Source organism: Varanus komodoensis, unplaced genomic scaffold, assembly GCF_004798865.1.
Source record: "Varanus komodoensis strain SLA01 unplaced genomic scaffold, ASM479886v1 scaffold10, whole genome shotgun sequence".
In the NCBI taxonomy this organism is placed as follows: Eukaryota; Metazoa; Chordata; class Lepidosauria; order Squamata; family Varanidae; genus Varanus; species Varanus komodoensis.
The window spans coordinates 16,548,814-16,569,655 of NW_025335269.1; the positions used below are offsets into that span (position 1 = coordinate 16,548,814).

Below are 20,842 nucleotides of genomic sequence, written 5' to 3' on the forward strand. Positions count from 1 at the left end.
ATGTTGTCTGACTATCTTGCCATTTATTTAATAGCACATTAATCATGTTCCTAACCCTCATTGTTGCAACCTCCCTCCAAGTCAACAACAAGACTCTTGAAACGTGCAGATCATCTCTAACACAGCCTTCAAAAAGGCCAGCAGGGATTTCTATGAGCTTTGTAGTATCTAGGGAAGAAGGGGTGGGGGCTCATTTAAGTCAACCCACCTTGTATTTCAACAATACTTTGAAATTCCATGTCTCTTAAGGCACCCTTTCCTACTTCTGTTCCATCATGTTGATTTTTTTAAAATATCCAAACCTGACAATTAACCTGAGTTGATTAGAAAACACAATAAAAAAGCCCTTAAAGGGACCATTATATGGTGCCAGCTCAAAACCCCTGCACTTGGAGGCTTATGGTCAACCAGTGCAGGAGAAGCAGTGGAGCTGGTCATTGTTCTCTATCCTGCATTTTCCACTGGGCATGCTTTTTGGCCCATCTAGCTGGAGAGTCTCGGAGGAGATGAGACTGGGGACACATCAGGATAGCTCATATCCTGCCCTCCCCAGTGAAGGTGAAGTCTTGTCACCTTCCTGCCCACTCAAACACCCCCTTCCCTCTCTCTGAGGTTCTTGGCCTGAGCCTGGGCAGCAGATGGCCCAGCTGTGTCATCCCCAGCTGCAAGAGGGCAGAGTTCCGAGTTGCAGGGGGACAGACCTGCCTCCCACTTGGGATCTGGGAACGGAAACTATGCTATGGCCCCTCAAACCTTGTCCAGGGGCATACAATTGATCCCTCAAGGGTTTATCATCCATCATATCCCCCTTTTGTGTTGTGCCTGCCATTTTCGTATCAATGGCCAAGGTGACCACAGCCAACACAAGGGGGAGAGGGCTTGCTCACCCACCTATTGGAAGAGTTCCCTTCTGATAAGAGCACTACAGTTTTCTTAGATAGGATCACATCTACACTGCATGAGACTTCCATAAAAATTGTCCACAAAGAACAGGGGAGTAAATGTATCCTGTTTAGGAAACCCCAGTTTTTAAGGCTGCTCACTTACAACCTCCCTGCTCCTCCTCTGTTGAAACTGGCAGTGGTGAGATCCTTGGAAGAAGCAACTATACCTGTCATTTCTTCCAGTTCTCCCAGAAATTTCATCCCCTCATATGGGGCCACTATGCTTGAAAATTTTATTAACATTTCTTTTTAAAAAGAGGAGAAAAAGCTCTTGTCATGATCAATCCTATGGCTCATAAGTCTTACATTCCCAGCTACAAAGCCAAAAATTAGTCTGACCTAGTTGGGGTTCTCTGCCTGCATCCCCCTAAGCTGCTCATAGCTAGTGCACCAAAGAACTGTGCCAACTGCTTTCTTAAGAAAGAGATTGCTTAAGAAAGAAATTGTAAGAGCGATTTCAGAGAAGGGCTTTTAGGGGAGCTCCAGAGGGCAAGCAGTGGATGCAGCTGGTGCTGCCAAGATGTCACTCACTTGGCAGAGCGGGGGCCCTGCACAGGGTCCCTCCCAGTTTGGAGGGCTGTTGGCATCCCATAGGCTGTGCTTTGGTAGGGATGGGATGAACCCTTTCAGAATCCACCACTCCAGAAGTCACAGGGTTCCACTCATGCTCAGCCCAGTCTTGCAAAGTGAGCCAAGCCAAGAGGAGGTCCATGAATACTCTTGGACACCTAGCTGTGCAACTGGCAACCTTGCCCATCAGAAGTGGCTACAGGATGCCAGGAAGCCAGTGGGAAGCTGGAACCAGGGAATCCAATAGATTTTCCACACAAAATGGATTCCTCACACTTCCCTTTGGGTATAGGTAGACTCAGATAACATATAGCAACAAAATCCTTTATAACTGGCTGCTCATTGCTAGAAACAAAAGCTTGATGTGTAATCTTTGGGCTGGTCTAGCGAGGCTCTTCTTATGCTGCTCTGCATGCAATGACTATTGATCCAGGATGTCACAGCATTATGGATTGCCACTCAACCCTCCCAGGACATCTACCATGCACAGAAGGGCACTGAGGGACCACACAATTCAAGCTCAAGGGGGCACTGAACATGTGCAGGAAAAGTTAATGTAAAACCAGAAAACACAGCATAGGGGCACTTTCTGCTTATCCAAAAAGATCAAAGATTTAAAGAATCATCTATGCAAATAATTCATATTCCACTATTTCCTTACCTGGTTACATTGTGTCTAGAACTCTACACACACACACACACATATATACACTGCAGTGTCACTGCTTGACACTTCTTTTACAGATGGCACTGCATTTTCTAATTTGAAAGTTGCAAAGATGGATTGCTCTCATCAGATTCTAATTCTGAGTGCTACATTAAATCCACACTTGCTAATGAGGAAAATGCAACCAAATCACTTGTACAAATGAAGATAATAAGCAAACATTGTTCTATAACTGAACTACTTGGATTAACATTAGCAACCCTGGGCTAGCTCCACCACATATCAACAGAAGCACCTAAACTCATTCTGAAGAGCCCAAAGAAGTCCCTTCCTTGCTAAAATACAAGCTGGTGTAGTTCTGAAAATAGCAAAGGGGATTCTCAGCTCTCGGGCTACTTATCCTGACCGGGTGATACCCTGCAAGAAGCATTGCCTGTGCACCCTGAAAGTGTCTGAAATTATTTGAAAATGCAATTTTCGGACATCGATGTACCTCAAGGGAGAATCAGGAAATACTGGCAGCTCAAATGATACATATGCAAAAATACAGCTGCTATTGGAAAACAAGCCCAAGTGCTGGTTCTAAGGGAAGAGGGCGCTGCAACAGAATACTGACAAGTGTCGCGGCATCTGTGAGCGAAATGCAAGAGCAGCTTGATGGGGAGGAATTGCATGTGTGGCTTCATAATGGGAGGGCATCCATGCCATGGGGAGAAACACGAGGAGGGGCTGGAGCTGGGGTGGCCAAGTGGGACGAGCGCTGGGAGGGAAGGAGCTTCGTGAGTGGGGCAGACTAGGGAGGTGAGTGTGCAAAGAGGCCGGGTTGTATTTATTGGCACATGTGATGGACTTTTGGCCTTGGTTTTGTCAGAGTCAGTATTAGGCTTCACTAACTGGAATCCAAGCCTTTTGTGAAGCTTTACTTCATGGGCTGGTTGGAAATGGGTGAGGGAGACCAGCAGCAAGCAGGCTGTGACCCCAAGCACTCTTGACCCACCACAGAAGGCAAGAGAGAATGGGTGAGGGAAGGAAGGGCTTACTGAGAAATACTGCAAGTTCTTGCACATTCAGAAAGACATGCTAAACTAGAAAACAACCAAAAATGTCCACTTGTAGCCCATTGTGGAACAAGTCCCAGCAGATGGAAAAAGCAACATAGGACATATGAATGGGTGTGTGAAAGACCACGTTGGTCTACAAAAGGCTACTAAAACTAATCTCACAGGAAGTTCTGGTGCTGCCCAGAAAGAAAATTTGCGAGAAGGTGTCAGTGACCTGGTTAGTAAATTTTGCCTTCCTTTTCATTCCTCACAGCAGTTACCTAAAGCCGCGTTGTGATTTCCCTTTGGTGTCTATTAATATAGGAAGAGCATGGTCCATAGAATCTACATTTCACAAAACATGCCGTAGCATGAGATATGGGGTGTATGAAAGCAGTACAGGCTGTATTCTAGTTTTCAATGAACGTTTAAAAAGAATGCTACCACTCAATCATACAGAATTATTTACAAAAACTTTGGCAGTACAAAAGGAACCTAAAAAGGTGCAGAATCTGCCTCCTTTTCTTCATCTTCAATGATCACGGTCTGCTTCTCCTCTTCAAGTAGTTTAATACCTTCAACAAGGGAAAGGAGACAAATCAGATTAGTCAGAACAAAGGAACTTCTCTTTGGGTCATGAACTTTGAACTTGCAAGCAGTTTTTGAGGTCTGACGGCTGGGGAACAGTGCAGGGTCACATGTTTCTCTGAAAGCCCATCTATAGATCCAGACCTTGGGGCACCAAGAGATGCTCAACACAGATTTTTGGAGGTGTTCAATGTACTGCCAAGGAGTTCTGATTCTGATTGTAGAATCTTTTCTTTCTTTTCTTTATGACTGGGCTGGGCAAACAGACCCAGTGGCCAAACGTGGGCCTCCTACAGTCTCACATGGACATCAGATAGCCACACACCTTGGCCCCATTCTAAAAAGGCTGACATCACCTCTCCTGAGGTTTAGTTATAGTAAAACTTGGGTATGCCATTTTGGGAAGTTTATGCTCTCTCTCTCTCTCTGCCTGATCCATTTTGCCTTTGCTTTTCTCTTCTGCCCTGCCCACCCTGAGAGCTTCTCTGGAACTGAATTCAGCCCTCATCACTGCATGCTGTGTGCACAGGAGCAAGGACAGGCAGCTGTCATGGTGGAAAATAGCAGCTTCCTTGAGAAAATGTTTATCAGGAAAATGGTAGAGGGGACGGGCATTTTTTCCTCCCTTGGTGTCATAGTTTTGAGTAGAATCGGGATGTCCAAACCAGCTGCTTTTTCCTTCCTTTCTTTGAAAGTCAGGAAATCCAATCATATATTGAATTTCACACTTGGCTTCACTTTTTCTTGGCAGCCTCCAATGCCTAAACCTTAGTTAGCAGGAAGAAGATCATTTTCAGCCTGGTTTGGATGGCAGGAGACAGATACGTGCCTCCTTGAAGATCCATCCCCTTCCCTGAAGTGGAGCTAATGAGGTTGGGCTTAAAACTGGTTTAGAAGGAGCTGAGAATGTGGACAGTAGAATGAGAGAGCAGAATGGGGGCATCATATCTGAATACTCCAAAATATTTCTGCAAGTTAGAAATGAAGCAAATGGAGCTGCCTGAAAAGCATCTAAGTATGAAATTATTTTATTAATTTTATTTATTTAAAACTTTTCTAGACCGTCCCTTACCATGGTCTCGGGACGGTTTAACAATAAGGCAATATTTTCACAAATATTTGTGTGCTTCAAAATAAGGGTTATCCGGACACTGATTTCAGTTGGCTAGTTTGTGTTTTTTACATTTACAAGTTTCAACAGATTGGATCAAACTTGATTATATGTGGCTAACAAAGCAAAGTAAGGAGCTTGAGTGTTTGGATAGGATGCCAGTAAATCGCTTCCATTACCCTTATGAGCAGATGTGTATAGATGTTTATAGCACTTAGTTCCTTCCCATATTTGTCTAACTAGGATTAAAGTTCCTGGACAAAACAAGTGCATCATATTCTTATATATGCAGTATTCAGTATAGAAAAACCTCATTGCTTGTGGATTTCCTCCCCAAAGGCTGGGGTTTTAACATACTTGGATGGCAAAGCTCTGCTATTCAAAAGCTGTCCCACATTGGTCTGAGTCCTGGAAACCTCACCCAAAACATGTGACTTGCTCTAGAAGCCTCTGTCTTCTCCATGCCCTGGTTTAACCTCTTCCAACATAGAAGATGTATGCAGATCCTCTCATAAATATATTCTGGTTTGTTGCAGGGTCTGAACATAGTATCTCTGCATTTATGGGCCAACATTAAAATAGGCAAGAAGCTACTGTTAAAACAGAGGTTTCACACAGGCAGAAGCATCAGACAAGGATATATTTTTATCTCCCTATCAGTTCAGTCTGTACACAGAACTTGTTATAAGAAAAGCTGGATTTGGAAGGAGACAAAATTGGCAGAAGACACATCAATAATTTAAGGTATGCGGACGATACCATTTTACTGGTGGAAAGCAGCAAGGAATTCAAATGACTCCCAATGAAGGTGAAAGAAGCAAAACTGCAGCTGAACATTAAGAAAACACAAATCAGGACTATTGTTGAATTTTACTGTCAACCATGAAGAGACTTAAACAGTGAGAGATTTCACCTAACATTGTGCAATTCAAATAGAGGAAGCAGTCAAGAAATACAAAGGATTTGAGAGACTTGGAAGGGCTGCCCTTAGAAGGAACTAGGAAAAACCATCACTCTAAGGACATTTGCCTGGAGTCATTCACACCACTGTATTCCTGATGACTATCTAGACCACTATCTAGGTCACCAACCATTTTGTTAAAGCACCACCATCATTACAGGTTGGCCTGCAAAACAAGGTTGAATTCAAGAAACACTTGCCTATTATGAGGAGAGTAAAACAGTTGCTCTTCATGTGACTTTCTTTGTATTGTAAGTAATTGTGAAATAAGCATCTTCAACTATTTGTCTGCCTACTTCAGGTTCTGTCCTCAGGATGGAGCAAAATGGGTGTCTCGGCAGTGTCTCAGTGGGCTACTCACCCACTGGACCCAAAGGCCTGAGAAAGCAGGGAGGTTTCAAGGGATTCAGAGGCCCCAAAGCTGTTTTGGAGGAAAGAGAGGCAAACAAAGACTTCCACACCCCTCCTGCCCTACAGGATGAGCACAGGCGGACTTGGGGTGGCCAGAGGGCTCTGACATGGTTATAAGGTGTTGTGAGTAAGGGCATCGTAAAGAAGACAAAATACTAGACATAAAACAGGGCAGAATGATTGCAGTCATTTCAGGACATCCACCAGCTCCTTTTCCAAAGAACAAAGCAAAACAAACAAAACCACTGCACCAGAGAGAATGAACTGCACAATGCGTTTCTTTTCTACATTTCTTTTTAAAAAGCTGGTACGGCTATTTATAAATAGGCGGAGGGACTTCACCCTCTGAGGCCAGGCAAGGCTCCTTCATAAATCAGCCTCCAACTGTTTCCTGTCAGTGGGCTTTTAGCCTGAGGGTTGGTTGTGTTGATTCAACTAGCCCTTTCCCTTGCCATTTTCCTTCTTTTCTGCTATGAAAAGTTCTTCAAAGAATGAAGGGCTTCATAGAGTCTGGAGTGGGAGGAGAAAGCAGCAGCGCCACACAGAATGGCTTTGTTCACCTCTGCATTCCAGTCAAAGGAGAAATGCATCAATGAGAACCCTTTGCTCACGCTGGTGGAAAATGCTGAAACATGGATGAACGGATGTTCTCCATGATGAATGAATGGCCGACACGACATATGCTTAATGGACGATTGACTCTAATCCTGGTCATGATCCTGTTTTTTGAAAGGGAAACAAATATCATGAAAGGGAGATAAGTATTCCAGCTAAATACCCATGATTAAGGTTGCAGCCTGTACCATTTACCTGAGGGTAAGTCCCCTGTTGAACTGTGGGACTACACTCTGAGTATACATACATAGAATTGCACTGCAAAATCATACAAACAACGGAGTCCGGGAAGCAACAACTTTCAGTGGAACACTCAAACAACTGGCTCATGACGATCATGAGACAACCCTTTCATGCGCCGCAACACAGCACTTGGCTCAGGCCAACCCTCTTGGACAGATAGCCAAAAAGAAGGATTTGCACTGAGGCATAAAGAAAGAGTCTGATCCAGAAGGCAGATTTCTATTACAAACAGGTCCTCATTGCATCGAGTGGACCTACGGCACATACGCTAACCTTTGGTCTTATGACTAATCCCATCCATTTCGAAACAAAGCTTTCTTTTTTTGTATTCCAGATCTTTTGATTTATTTCCAGGAAGTATAGAAACCACACTTTTGACCTGAAATGTCAAGGTACATATTCTCAGGATTTTGGGGCAGGTTTGATGCATGTTTAGACAGAGAAAAGCTCTTGTAGCTTTTCCCCCAGGAAGCATGGATGGCTAGGCAATCTGGATGTAGCATGCAGGGATACAGGGAGGTTGTCTGTCCAAACAAGCATAGGGTTTTGCCCTTAGTCCATATATTTGCATACCCATTTTCCACAATGCTTTGTGCTCAAAGCAGTTCACAAAGCACACAAACACAATCACCACAACTATAATGCATCGCTATGCAATACTAACCTAGGCACAATCCACTGAAAAGATACTAAAATTTACACAAGTTCAAGACATACCATACGTTAGTTAGCAATATTAAGTCGTACCAAGGACAATACAGACTTTAAAGAATTCACTACAGCAGCCTTCACCAATCTGACACCTCCCTCGGATGTGTTAGTTTACAACTCCTGATTTTCCTCAAGTTTCTCACAAATAAAAGATACTACACTAACACAGTATTTATCAAAAAAAATACTCTGTGGGACCGTATGTGACTATTAATGCCACAAACCTGTGCAAGTCTACTTAGAAGTAAGTTCCAGAGTGTTCAGTGGGGCTTACTTCATAATAAATACACAAACAGCTGCACTCTTAAGTGTTTCAAAAAGAAAAAAAATTATGAACTCTGTATGGGGTGTGTGTGAGAGAACTTATTATCTGAAGGTATATTCCACCTTTCTACAGCTATATATAACAGCTATAGAACATAGCAAAATGTGGAACAATTAAGGCCCTACAGCACGAGAAGGAAAAAGCAGAGTAGCTGAACACTATTAAGAATAGAAAGTCAGTGATAATATTTCAAACCCTGATCATATTTGAACCTCTTAAGACAAATAGTACACTTTAAAAAAAGGAAAGTATTTTCAGGAAAGTAAGACTTCAGAGAGAAGATTAGTTAGGTCTCATAATAATAATAAAAAAAAAAATCCAAAGTCCTCTCCTGTGTTCCTCCCAAATGTAGCTTGGATACAGTGAGGATGAAAGAAGGGTCCCAAGTCTGGTATAAGTCATGTTGGGCCTTCAGCTTCCCTTGTCCCAAGATGTTCAGGACATTATAGGTCATTACAGTATGTTGAATTTTGCCCAGAAACAAACCGGTAGCCACTCCCATTGTTGTGACATGGAAATCATATGCTCCCTAAATGGGGTATTGGGTTGTGCCCGGGTTTAATCCTGACTTACTTATCCCATTGATTTCAACAGATCACTTCTAAGCAGAGTCTGGATTCAACCAACTAATTGAATCATTTGTATCCTCAATATTTTTTTCTAGAGTCTGAATTATTTCTGGAGGGCATCTTTGAAAAGAGATGCCAAGAAGGATCAGAGGGTTTATCTTGCAGGGGAAACTCAAAGATGGACTGCTGTTTTCAGATGTTTATGAGGAAAGCCATTTGGGTAGAATGGTGGGACATGCTGGGTGTGCTAGGACCTCTTCTGTGTAAAGCCGCACGGGGTTGCACCCAAATAAAGATTGCTGGTTCTCACTCCGGGTGATGGGCTGCTTCCTATGCCTTTGGCAGATACTCAAAAGCAAGAAAAGAGTGAGCTGCAGAGAAAAGGAGAACAGGGTCCTGAAATGTGCCCATTTGGTTAGCACTGCATACAAGAGCCAAGCTGAAAATAAATAACAAGAAAAGGCACTTTGATGTTTATTTGCAGCAAATAACCATGTGGAGGCTACTCAGGTGAGGAATGTAAAATGGAGATTTTATTTGGCCAAACATCTACAAGAGCTCATTTAGTCATCGTCTTCCTCACACTCCTGTTCTACATGGTGGTTAACCAAATATCAAAGAAGTATAAATAGGGTTCTAGTTCAGAGGCAAACTAAGGGCTGATTGACACAACCATGGTGAGGTGGTCATTTGTCCCTGACTTCCCCGCTGATCTTGTAAATGCTTTGACTGCTGGTGTCATTGTGGCTCTGGTTCATTGGGGGGGGGGGTCCTACAACAGACCCCCTTTTGTTTATCAGGGAGCACTGCCATGTTATTTAAGCACAACACATCTACTGCTTGAATTGTACTTAATATGTCATAAACAAATGCAATTGCAGGGAAACCAGAGGATTCAGAAAGGCTGAAAACGTTGCTGTCTCTCTCCCACTGTTACCTATGCACAGATGTGATGAGTGATTTTTTTCTTTTTTTAAGGAATTAAAATTGACTGCTTTCCCTCCCCCCACTCCCACCAGCTCATTGAGATCAGGGAATGAGGTCCTTCTGAAAGAGCCATCCCTAAAGGAAGTAGAAGAGATGGCAAATAGAAGAAGGGCCTTTGAAAAAGAAAAATAAGTTTAGGGATATTTGGGATGTATTTCTTGAGTATGTCTTTAAAAAAGTGAAAGGGTCTGAGATGTCAAAAGAATTATTACAGTTATGGAAGGGGGAAATATCCTGAAAGAAAGCATGAATGAGTTTCTTTTATCTATAACGCGTATCCTTGGTCCTGGTGATGGGGGGCACAGTATTGTAAGAACTCTTGTAAATGCATGCTTAATTTTATATGTTTATATTTTGAAGGTAGTACTATTTTGGTTATATTTTAGATTGTACATTAAAATAAATAAAGTAGGGCCTTCTTGGTGGCTGCCCCATCTTTGGAATGGGCTTCCTAAAGAGGTCTGTCTGGCGCTGTCACTGCACTCATTTCAGTGTCATGCAAAAACCATCCTCTTTCACAGGTATTTCGAGATCTGATTTTAAATGTAGTGCTATTGTAAGAGCTCACTCTGCTACTAACAGGTTTCCCACCTATTCATTCCCCCTATACTTATAATTGTACTGTTGCTCTGTTTCTCAATGCTGTTAGCTGCTTTGAGAGCCCTGTCAGACTATTTAACAGCCTATCCATGTGAAAAATAATAAATAACCAATCGATCAATCAGGGAGAAGGAGATGTGCAGAGAAGAGATGAGTCTGGGTGCTGTGCTCCCACCTTCCATGGGGTGAAGCCAACAGGATGAGGACCCCTGATTTCCCTCCACCAAAAAGCAATTCCTGAACACAAAGACAGCCCCTTTCCCATGCTGACTTTCCCAAGCACCAACATGATTTACTTCTGAATAACACTGCTGAAGATAATGTGACATGGAGAGTATTTTCAGCTAAATGCTCCTAGATGTAAAAGAACATCTGAAGATATGGCAGGCTTTATTTTTTCACAGATCAGGGATGGGGAAGAAGAAACATTTACTCTCCAGTTTACTGAGCACGTGAGAGAGAGAGAAGATCCTTGATGGGAAGGCGTAGGTGGTGGTGGGACAGCCAGGGAAACAGGAGTGCAAATGAAGGCTGATTCAACTCTTCTTAGCAGAGTTGCTGTTTTGTCAAGGGCTGTGTGACACTTGCTTTTGCAGTGCTAACCACAGCCCTCCAGCCCATGGAAAGCACTCCCCTCCCACTGAGAGTTTAGCGCACACAGGAAAAACAGCATATTAAAATGTTGTGATGTGACTGCTCTGGAGAAGTCCATGCCGTCTTCTGTAATGGTGGAAATACCTTGAGGAAGATGGCTTGCCAGACCAGTGAGTCAAGCACCGTGGTACTGGTAAGAAGCATAGTGCGGATTCCTGGTTCACATTTCAGCATGGCCCCACCAGGATGTAGCTGTCCAGCCTGAATCTGATGGGTTTTTCATATTGCTACATTGTCAAGCATGTCAAATCTCTCAAGAGCCAGCAAGTCATGAAAAATGTCAATCTATTAGCATCACATCTCACCTATGACATAAAACAATCTTCAGAATCCCCAAAGGTACAATCCTATGCAAGTCTAGACAGGAAAAAGGCCTTTTCTCCCATCTAAACAAACAGCACAGGGCTACACCTAAGCTTATCATTAGACTGAGCTCATCTTTTTCAGATAAAGCAGAAATCTAAAAGGGTCCACCACTAACAGCCATACAGGATTGGCCCATTGTTAGCACCTAGCACAATGGGACCAGAAGGCCGCAGCCACAGTGTGCTTACTTACCCACAATGCTCCTGGGTTCTGCCCCCAAGTTAAATGTTGGGGTAAGGCCCAGAGGCATTGTGGGTAAGAAAGAGGACAGTGAGAGCAGCTCCAGCTGCCTCCTCCAGGGCTTCTCTTTAGAACAGTGGGCTGCCTGTCCCCTGGCCCTTTTGGTGCTCTCCTTGCTCCCCCGCCCCGCCCCCACAAAAAAGCAGTGATTTCAGAAGACAACAAGATGCACAGAGGACACGCACCTTGTTTGAAAACAAAGTGCCAGCAATCCGTATGACTTATGTCCTTCTAAGATTGCTTCCACCACCATGGCATCAAATTCATGGCCGGGGGGGGGGGTGCTACCAGAGGTTTCTTGAGTTACCACATGGACCCCCAGCCCTTGGAAGCTGCTCACCCTTGATGGCATGAGGGAATACTATACAATTGGAATAATGCTTTCAGCACCTTCAGCTGTCATCTCTGCCACCTGCCAACATCCCCATCTATACCTGGTAAGTTTGGTTTGGTTTGGTTTGGTTTGGTTTGGTTTGGTTTGGTTTGGTTGGGGGACATCAGTACTGTGGCACACTGTTCCCAGGGCCCCAACAAAACTTGTGGCTGCCCTGGTACGAATGCCATAGAACTACATGTGGAGAACTACAAGTAAACCATGCCTCCTCCTCCTCCTCCTCATTATTATTCATACATTACATTTACCCCACCTTTCTTGCCCTGACAAGAAACCCAAAGCAGCTTACAAGGTTCTCCCCATCTAAATCTTATCCTCACAACAATCCTGTGAGGTAGCTTGGGCTGAGAATCCATAAGCCACCCAGGGAGCTTCATGGCTAAGCGGGGACTAGACTCTGGATCTCCTGAGTCCCAGTCCAAGACTCAAACCACTACGCCACTCTAGCTCAGCATACTCATTTATGATTCAGCAAAGTTTACGTTAATCCCTTTTTACCTTCTATCTCCAATAAAGAAATTCTCTGACTGTTCTTTTGTTACCTTTTCACTGGATCACAGTCAATTAATACAATAAATTTTGACTTGATTCAGGTTGGACAGTCCATACCTGCTGGATATGTTTCTGAGATTTGTGGATTTTTCAGTGGAATCCTGGAAAAGTCATATCTTAATAATAATGTAACCATATTTTCCATTTCTGAATAAGAGAGCACACCATCTAAGCTTGAGCAGTGATAAGTTTCAGAACTGATAGCTTGTTTGTTAGGAAGTGTGACAACAGATGGTGTCTTTCAGCCAACTATTTGAAAATTGGCTGATGAATTTCCCAGTCATGTGACAAAATCATAATAGGTGCAGTGTTCCTTATAGTTGCTTTCTAGTTTTGGAGTCTTAAAAATTAAAGCTTTTTTTTAGCAAAATGTGGCTTTTAAAAAGCTGATCAATGAGTTAACCCTGTGTGCACTGGAAAGCATTTGTGACTCTGACTAGCAACATTGTGTGGGTTCCTATGAAAACTATTTTTCTTTCGGCTTGAAAGTCCTTCAATGAATGACACTTTTACTGGCTACATAGAAGGATAAACATTCTGGGGAAACACTCACACACACACTGTAAAATATGAAAATACTTATCAGAAATTCTCCTGTGCAGGAAGATTATGGGTTTGGAGAGAATGGAAAAGAGAAAATATATACATATACAATTGTATGTTTCTTATCAAACTCTTGAGAACTATACAATTTGCTAGGCTATCAAGCAATGCTACCATGGATGTATAATCTTACCAGTAATCGAACAAACTTTAAAAAAACATGATTGTAAAGACTATTCATGAGACTGTTCTGAACCTAAACAGTGATACTTTAAGCACATTTTCCAAGTCTCTTTCACTTTTCCCTTACCTGCAAGCACAGGCGGTGTATTTATTGCGGGTGTATTTTTTCTTCTGGGCTTTTTCTGTTCTTGTTCCATTTTTTGCAATGCTAGACTGCTGTTACTCTTTGGCAGTCTCTCAGAGAAGTCACACCTCCTAATTAAGTGGTCTGAAAGGATGCCTATAGAAATACCATAGGAAATAGAATTAGACTTTGCAAACCATTGCGAACTTTTCATCAGCATGACAAGCAAAAATTTTGCTCAAGAAATAACTCCCTGATGTCTAGCCTGATGCAGCTATTTTTAAAAAGATGCTTTTAGAAGTAACAATAAGGATGCAGTGACACTAAGCCTGAGTGGCTTTGTTCTTCTTTTTCTTTTATTTAAAAGGTATTGAATTCATGCAACCCCATGGCTTCTACCTTCCTTTGACCTTCAAAAGCTCCTTAACACAGTGCAGAGTTTTCATGCCAACATGCAGCAAAAACAGACATACAGCACAACGTATAGTGTTGAGAGTCAGGGTGGCGTGGTGGTGAGAGTGTTGGACGAGGGACCTAGATCTGGATTCTAGTGTCCACTTGGCCATGAAGCTCACTGGGTGACTTTGGGTGACGCTCACTCACTCTCAGCCTAACGTGCTCCACTGGGTTGTTGCTCTGAGGACTCTGTGAGCTACTTTGGGTACTTTGCAGGAGAAGACAGGACATAAATGCACGGGAGGAAGAGGAAGAAGAAGAGGAAAGAGAAGGGGTTCAGGGATGCTCTCAGGGGCTGCCTTCCATGGGTGGCTGAAAAGCAAAAGCAAAAACCCAAACAAGAGAGCATATTATAGCTGAAAGCTCTTACTGCCAGCAGCCAAGCCTTAGGAGAGGCATTGCAAAAGACAGGGAAGCACCAAATGATTGATGTTGAGGTCTGGCCTTCTGGGGACCCTGGGGTCCTTGGTTTGGCCTTTGAGCCCTCAGTTCTGCCATTTACGCATTCCAGTATGCATTCTCACTAGGCAGGACTTGAAGGGAGCTGTCATATAGTATAGCAATTCACAAGGCTAGCCCATCAAGAACTATGGCCAGGTATGAGCTTGATGGGGGCTTGGCACAGATGGCTTCCTGTGAACTGCTCCCACCTTGGTGGGCCCTAGCAACATACTCTCTGGTGGCGAAGGTCAGTGGCAATGGAACTCCAAATCAAAGCTGAGTGGTGGGGAAGTGCCATTGAAATTAGCCACAAAACCACAAAGCAACAGGTCATTAGGGCCCCCGTGAGCAATAAGGAAGTTGTTACCAGGCCCAGCCACTGTAATAAGGAAGGCCCAAGGAATGCATTGGTGGTGGTCCCTGACCTTGGGAGTGTCAGGAGCTGTTGCCGGGCCTATCAAAGCCAAAAGGGTTATGCTATGTATGAGTCTGTTGAAAGCTGTGCCTTGAACAAGCCATAACTTGACTCCCGTCTTAAGAGCACAAGAATAATATAACAGTAATGTAGAGCAGCATGTTAGGTTTGGAAAAGCAGAAGTGGGAACGCTGTCGTGTGGATGGGAATGCCTTCCCTGAACAAGAGGACCAGTCTAACCAGTGAGCTGCCTGGTGTTGTCTGTAAAAAGGCTTCAGAGGCCTGTAAGGACATTCAAAGCAACAGGTCTGCATGGGAGCTGGAAGCTTCTGGAACGAATCTGCTTGGCATTACTTTTAGCAGTGCTCTCATTACAAGATGTATGCAAGATGCAGCTTTTTGGGTTCTGCACCTTATGCATTGCAGCATTATAGGAAGATTACAAAAGCACAAAGATCGGATCTGTCATGGAGCTCCATGCATCCATCTGTGGTTCCACGTTCCACTGAAGTAGTAACACCAGACGAGCTAACCTGCGATTGGTGGTGGGGTATGTATTGCCGGTGTATCTTTCCTCTTTGGTTTTTTTTGTTCCAGCTCAGTTTTCTGAGAGACTTGAAGAGTTTTCCCCTTTTTTGGTATCTTTTTGAGTTCGCAGTTTTTAAGTAACTGTTCAGAAAGATCATCTGTATTTTTAAAAAGAATATATAATTATCAGGACAATCCCATTACATTTGATCTTGGGCTGCAAATTTCTCACACATTTCACCATTCCCTGAAGATATAACTTAAGTACAGCCCAGTTCATTAGAACACCAAAAAGGTTCTGACTGTAAGTCAGGAGTAGGTAGCGGTGGTGGATAAGTTAATTCAGGCCACTGGCAACCACAGGGGTGGGGTTTCTAAGAAACAACACTTCTTATTCTGTGGCGGGTAAAAATGCAACATGTCAATTTTCATACCACAGTTAAAGTGTTGGTGTTTACCTTTAAAACCCGAAATGGTTTGGGACCAGAAGATCTAAAGGAACATCTACTCCCAAAGGTATCCGCTCCGTTTCTTGGGTCACTTTTGGAGCTCTCTTCTTGACACTCCTGCTGAAGGAAGCTGGGGGAAAGGGGCACTAGCAGAGGGACTTCTCAGTTGTGGTACCACAATTATGAAATGAACCCCACAAAGAGGACCAGTGTTGCTATCTTTTTACTGAAGTGATGAGAGGTGAAGGTACTTGTGAGTGACAGACAGATCAAAAGAGAGAAGGTGGACTCCCAAGTTCTTTCTTTAGGACCCAATTCTCTTCATTTATTTTGAGAAGAAAATCCTTTGAGTGCCTTTTCTACAATATTCAGGATTTTTCCTTCCTGTTTTCTTGTTCCTGTTATCTTTTTCTTGACAAACATTCTTTTCTCCCAGGTATTTTAGAGACCTAGTTCTAGATTTGAATGTCCAATTTATTGATTCTTGATGGTGTTTGTTGTTTTGCATGCTTTGTATTTTACTCATTTTAATGCTTGTACTTTATGTTATATGTTTGAACTCTATCTATTTCATTTTGGAATTTTAACTGCCACTAATATACCCTGAAAACATTGGTTAGTAGACAGATGTGAAATATAATAAATAAATACAATTATTGATGCATTAATATCAGATTTCTTAGGGGGCAAATCACACTGCCATGTTTCATCTAACATGCTGACTTTTATGCTATTCACTGCATAGTGTAAAAGGGAAAAAGTAGTGTGGAAAGCACCCAACAAGTCAATAGGAGTTGTGCAACTCTGATTTTGAGGATTGCTGAAATCATGTGCCTTCTCAATATCTTGTTGGCTGGAAGAGCATATTCAACAAAAGTCTGTGTTCAGCTGGGTGAAGCCAGAGAGCCTTACAAAGCTGTAGTAAGACAAGGGTTCCCAAATATGAGCAAGTGTGAAATATGCATAGCTAACAAAAGCTAGTCCCCTGGTAAAGCAAAACAGGATTGTCAAAAGGTTTGTAGAAAAGTTTTACACCAAATCTGGAAACCTTGTGCATGGCCATGGTAAAGGAGAAGAGTTCAGCTTAGGGTTCATCCCCCGCTTCATTCTGTACCTTATTAATGCATGGCTGCAGCTTTGGCTAATATGGGTAATATTTATATACTGAAAGCAATATGAAGAAAGCAAGCAAGCACACCCCCTACCCACCCTTTGCTTCCCCATCTGGTCTCAAATGCGTCACCAGAAGGCAGTCTATCAGGTTTCATGAGGAGCAGTTGTTCAGATGGGGGGGGGGGGGTGGGAGGAGTGGGGGATGGGATAGGATGGCTCTGGCCGGCACTTAAAGATGCAAGGAAGACCTTTTCCTGAACAGCAGGCACTCTCCAAGACTGACCTAAGTGGTTACAGCGAGCATCTCGCCCGTCCAATCTGTCTTCCGAGATCTCATGCGACGGCTGCACATATTCAGTTGACATCACTGATGAGGCTGTTCTTAAGCTAGGAGCACAAAATAGTACATGGGGTATAAATGGTTGAGCTTTGCGTCTCACAAGCTTCCATGCTTTCCTACTAAGATTTAGAAGGGGCTCATTTTCTCCACACCGTCCCTCATTGGTTTTTCTTTCTTTCAGAATGTTACTAAGTTGACACATAAAGGGTGGTTTTATGCCAAAATTATCTCTTTTCATAAACAACAAGAACTTAAGGAATATTTCAGTAATGCACAGAGCACTCTGGCAAACTAAGGAATGTTTCAGGAGCCACTAACACTTTCTGGTATTTAAAGATGTTCTCCGATACCTGATTATGGGGTACAACATGTGGCCCCATAAATGCAGCATAGCTGACTGGACATATTTTATGGTCTATCGCGTTCTTGGCAACCTTCCTGTTTGCAGGCTCAAGCAGGCCACAAAAACAGGATGTTTATTCAATCTGTATTGGGCTGCCATCCATGACTGGTGGACTGCAATTGGCTTGCTGGGTCACAGGACATGCAGACCAGTGCTACATCGTCTTATTTTGCCTTCCTGTCTCTTTCCTTCTCCTAACAATCCAGTACCTCAGTGGCTTATCCACTGAGACTTTAGTTCTCCCTAAGAAAAGGGGGAACATTTCCAAAGACTCTCTGCTGCTGAGCAATTAGCTTCCTCCACATTATGGCTAGATATCTGTGCTCTTTATTTGATCTAAGGATCAGCGATATTGTTGCTGTCTTATCCCAGAAGGGCTCCTGTTTCTTTAAGAGCAGGTTGAAAAAGAGAGATGTAACAAGTGGGAGAGATTGGGTCCCCACTACTCAACATTCACTCTGCATCCTTGAATGAATATGAGCAGGACAGGATTTTGGTCTTGGGTTAGGCTTGCACTTTAGTTTGACTTATTCAGTCTCAGTACTAACAATGTATAAAAAAGCGATTCCTCTTCCCACCAGCACTGTGAATGGTTAGACCCATGAACAGCTTGAAAAGACATGCAAACAAAGCTGCAGGTGGCCTTTAGATATAATAGGTCTTCTCTTCGCCAAAAAAGAGAAGTTTGAAAAAGTAATGTATGTGAGTTTGTGGACTGTTGCACCTGGCATTGTTAAACATTTGCTGCAACCATTCTTCTATAAGCAAACCATTAAAAGAATCATTATTGCTACGAGGATTATTAATTGATACACTAAGGGTACGATCCTGTGTCCTTCCAGACAATGTCCTGTGATCTCAGAGCTAGAACACCAAAGGTAGAACCCCCTCCCCCTGCCTTCACAACTGGCATGGAATGAACCCCCAAAGATTCTCCAGCCGCCCGGAATTAAACTCCTGAAACGAAGACAGTTTGGATTAACCATGAGTTGATTTGGCTGTGGAAGGACCATTCCGTTCTGGAGGGAGCCCTGCACCTAATAATGTATTGTAAATAGTTCCTAGTCTTGGAGATGATTCAACACTGTATCATTGTCCCACCTACATCCAGCATTCAAAGAAAAGACAGCTGAATTCTTTTTCTTTCTTGAACAAAGTGAGAGCTGTGTGAGGAAGTGGTCAGAACAGCCTCTTACAGCATAATGCCCTCCATATGTATGGAACACCCCCCCTGCCCCAACCACCATCCTCTGCCAGTATGGCCATTGATCATGCTGGCTGGGGTTGGTGGGAGTTGTAGTTTACACATCTGGACAGCACAAGGTTGGGTGAGGTGGGCTTGGACTGCAAGACTGTGTCTGGGAGAGCCCAGGTTCAAATCCTCTCTCATCCCTGAAGCGTCTTTGGACCAGTAATTACCGTTCAGCCTGAAGTCCTTCACAGCACTGAATGAAGTCTCCCCACAGCAAAGACCTGCTGCAAGATCAATTTTTTAATCTTCTTTCCCCATCATCTTTAATTACTTCCCTTCAAAAATTTGGATCACATTCTGCCTGGGTGGAGGCAGATATCTGTAGTAAGGTGGCTTTTAAAGTCCCTCCCTATTGAAGGAGGATGCAGCAGCTTTATTCAACTGCAACAGGGGTGCATGTTCTTGGCAGTCTGTTTCCCACCTGTAAAATAAGCTTAAGAAGTCCTGTGCCCTCAAGGACTGAGATAAACATGAATAACGCAATTATTGCAAGGCACGTGTAGACTTGTGGGTGACTGGGGAGAACTGCTTCTCTCAGCCGTGATGCACCATGGCTCTTTAAGTGGCAGCCATGCATATTTTATGGGGTTCATGGCCTGCGCTGCATATGTACAAGCTTTAATCTGGCATGTAAGACCTCAGCCTTCCAGGAGGCAAAGAAAGCAGCAGCAGGGGGAGCGTGGAACAGTGCACTGGGCAATCGGGGATTCTTAGAACTGCAGTCATGTTTCAAGGACAACCTTTCTGCACCCCCAAGATCTGGAGCCTGTGATTGTGGTGTGATGCTTCTGCAGATCACTTTCCTCTTCAAAATGCGGCAATAGTAGGGAGCTGGTGGTTCACAGCTGAGGCAAAATTTCCATTCACTATTGCCTTGCAAAGCTACCACTGTCCAATCCAGCCCACTTGGGATTATTAATGCAGTAAATCCAAACCCTACATGTGCCTTCTAGAAGGAAAGCCTTGAAATGTGCATGAGATTACAACCTCAAGTTTTGTGTGCTTTACTTGCAAATAACATTGGCATGTATAACACCCATTAGATTCACACGTTCACACGGCTTCTGGATAATTGGAATTGGTGAGCTTCTGGTTTGTGACATCATGGGTCCCAGAACTCCTTGGCTCAATTTTGCATGCATCAGCAGCCATTATCTATGGAGCGAATCAAAGCTAGGCTGTATGTGGCATGCACAGACTTAGAATTTGCATTTCTGGAAGTGCAGCTTTTTCCTTTTTTGAAATATAACCTACTAGTCTTCATTATAAATCAAAATACGATTGAAAACATATGTACAATGTCTGCGAAAGTCTGGGCTTTCTAAGCACAACTTTTAGTGACGATATGATGGTTACCTTGTCCTCCCTTGTACCCTTTTGCCTTATCCTTTTTTCCAATAGATCCCAATTGCTGTGTTGTCATTTTACAACTACACTACTTGCCAAATAGTGCCCTAATTCTGCAAACCCACAAACAGCTGTATTATGCTGAAGTGCTTGTAGCAGTAGTGCAAGGAATCTTACTAAGGCAGCTGCCACCAGCAATAAGAGTTGCCTTTGCCACTCTGAAATTCACTCACCTGGGGATCACTCTTGTGCTACACGGTGATAATGCCATGATTTTTATCCCTCTACTGGCACTTTCCCCAGAGGATGACCTCTGGCCTTCCTCATGTTTTGGCCTACAACTCCTTATCCCCATAGTCAGTAATGAGGATGATGGGAGTTGTGGGAAAAGCATCTGGAAGGCCATAGATTAGCCTTCCCCTATACATACACACTAACACCAACTCTATAGGGAAGCATAAGGACCTTAGACTGTGAGGCTTCATGCCAGAACAAAACTGCTAGTGTATGGGTACCACTACAATTTTGCACAGCCAGAACACTGGTGAGAAGTACTGCTGAATGAACAGCTGGAGCATATCCATATCTGCTGGCTAGAAGACTATTGAAGCCCACCCCAGCCAAACCAATGGCTGAAGTAGCACCATTTTGAAGAACACAGAAGGGAGACAAGATGTCTCTTGGTCAATCAGCCCTTCTA

At 43.4% G+C, this 20,842-nt stretch overlaps 1 protein-coding gene across 1 annotated transcript; it reads right to left on the minus strand.

Annotated features, from left to right (window-relative positions):
• Positions 1–3,716: 3,716 nt before the first annotated feature.
• PPP1R17 (protein phosphatase 1 regulatory subunit 17) lies at positions 3,717–17,165 on the minus strand. Its single transcript, XM_044419200.1, has 4 exons — positions 17,084–17,165; positions 15,244–15,396; positions 13,402–13,554; positions 3,717–3,796 (listed from the first exon to the last, which is right to left on the minus strand). The coding sequence occupies exons 1-4, from the start codon at positions 17,163–17,165 to the stop codon at positions 3,717–3,719; spliced, it is 468 nt and encodes a 155-aa protein (XP_044275135.1).
• Positions 17,166–20,842: the final 3,677 nt, after the last annotated feature.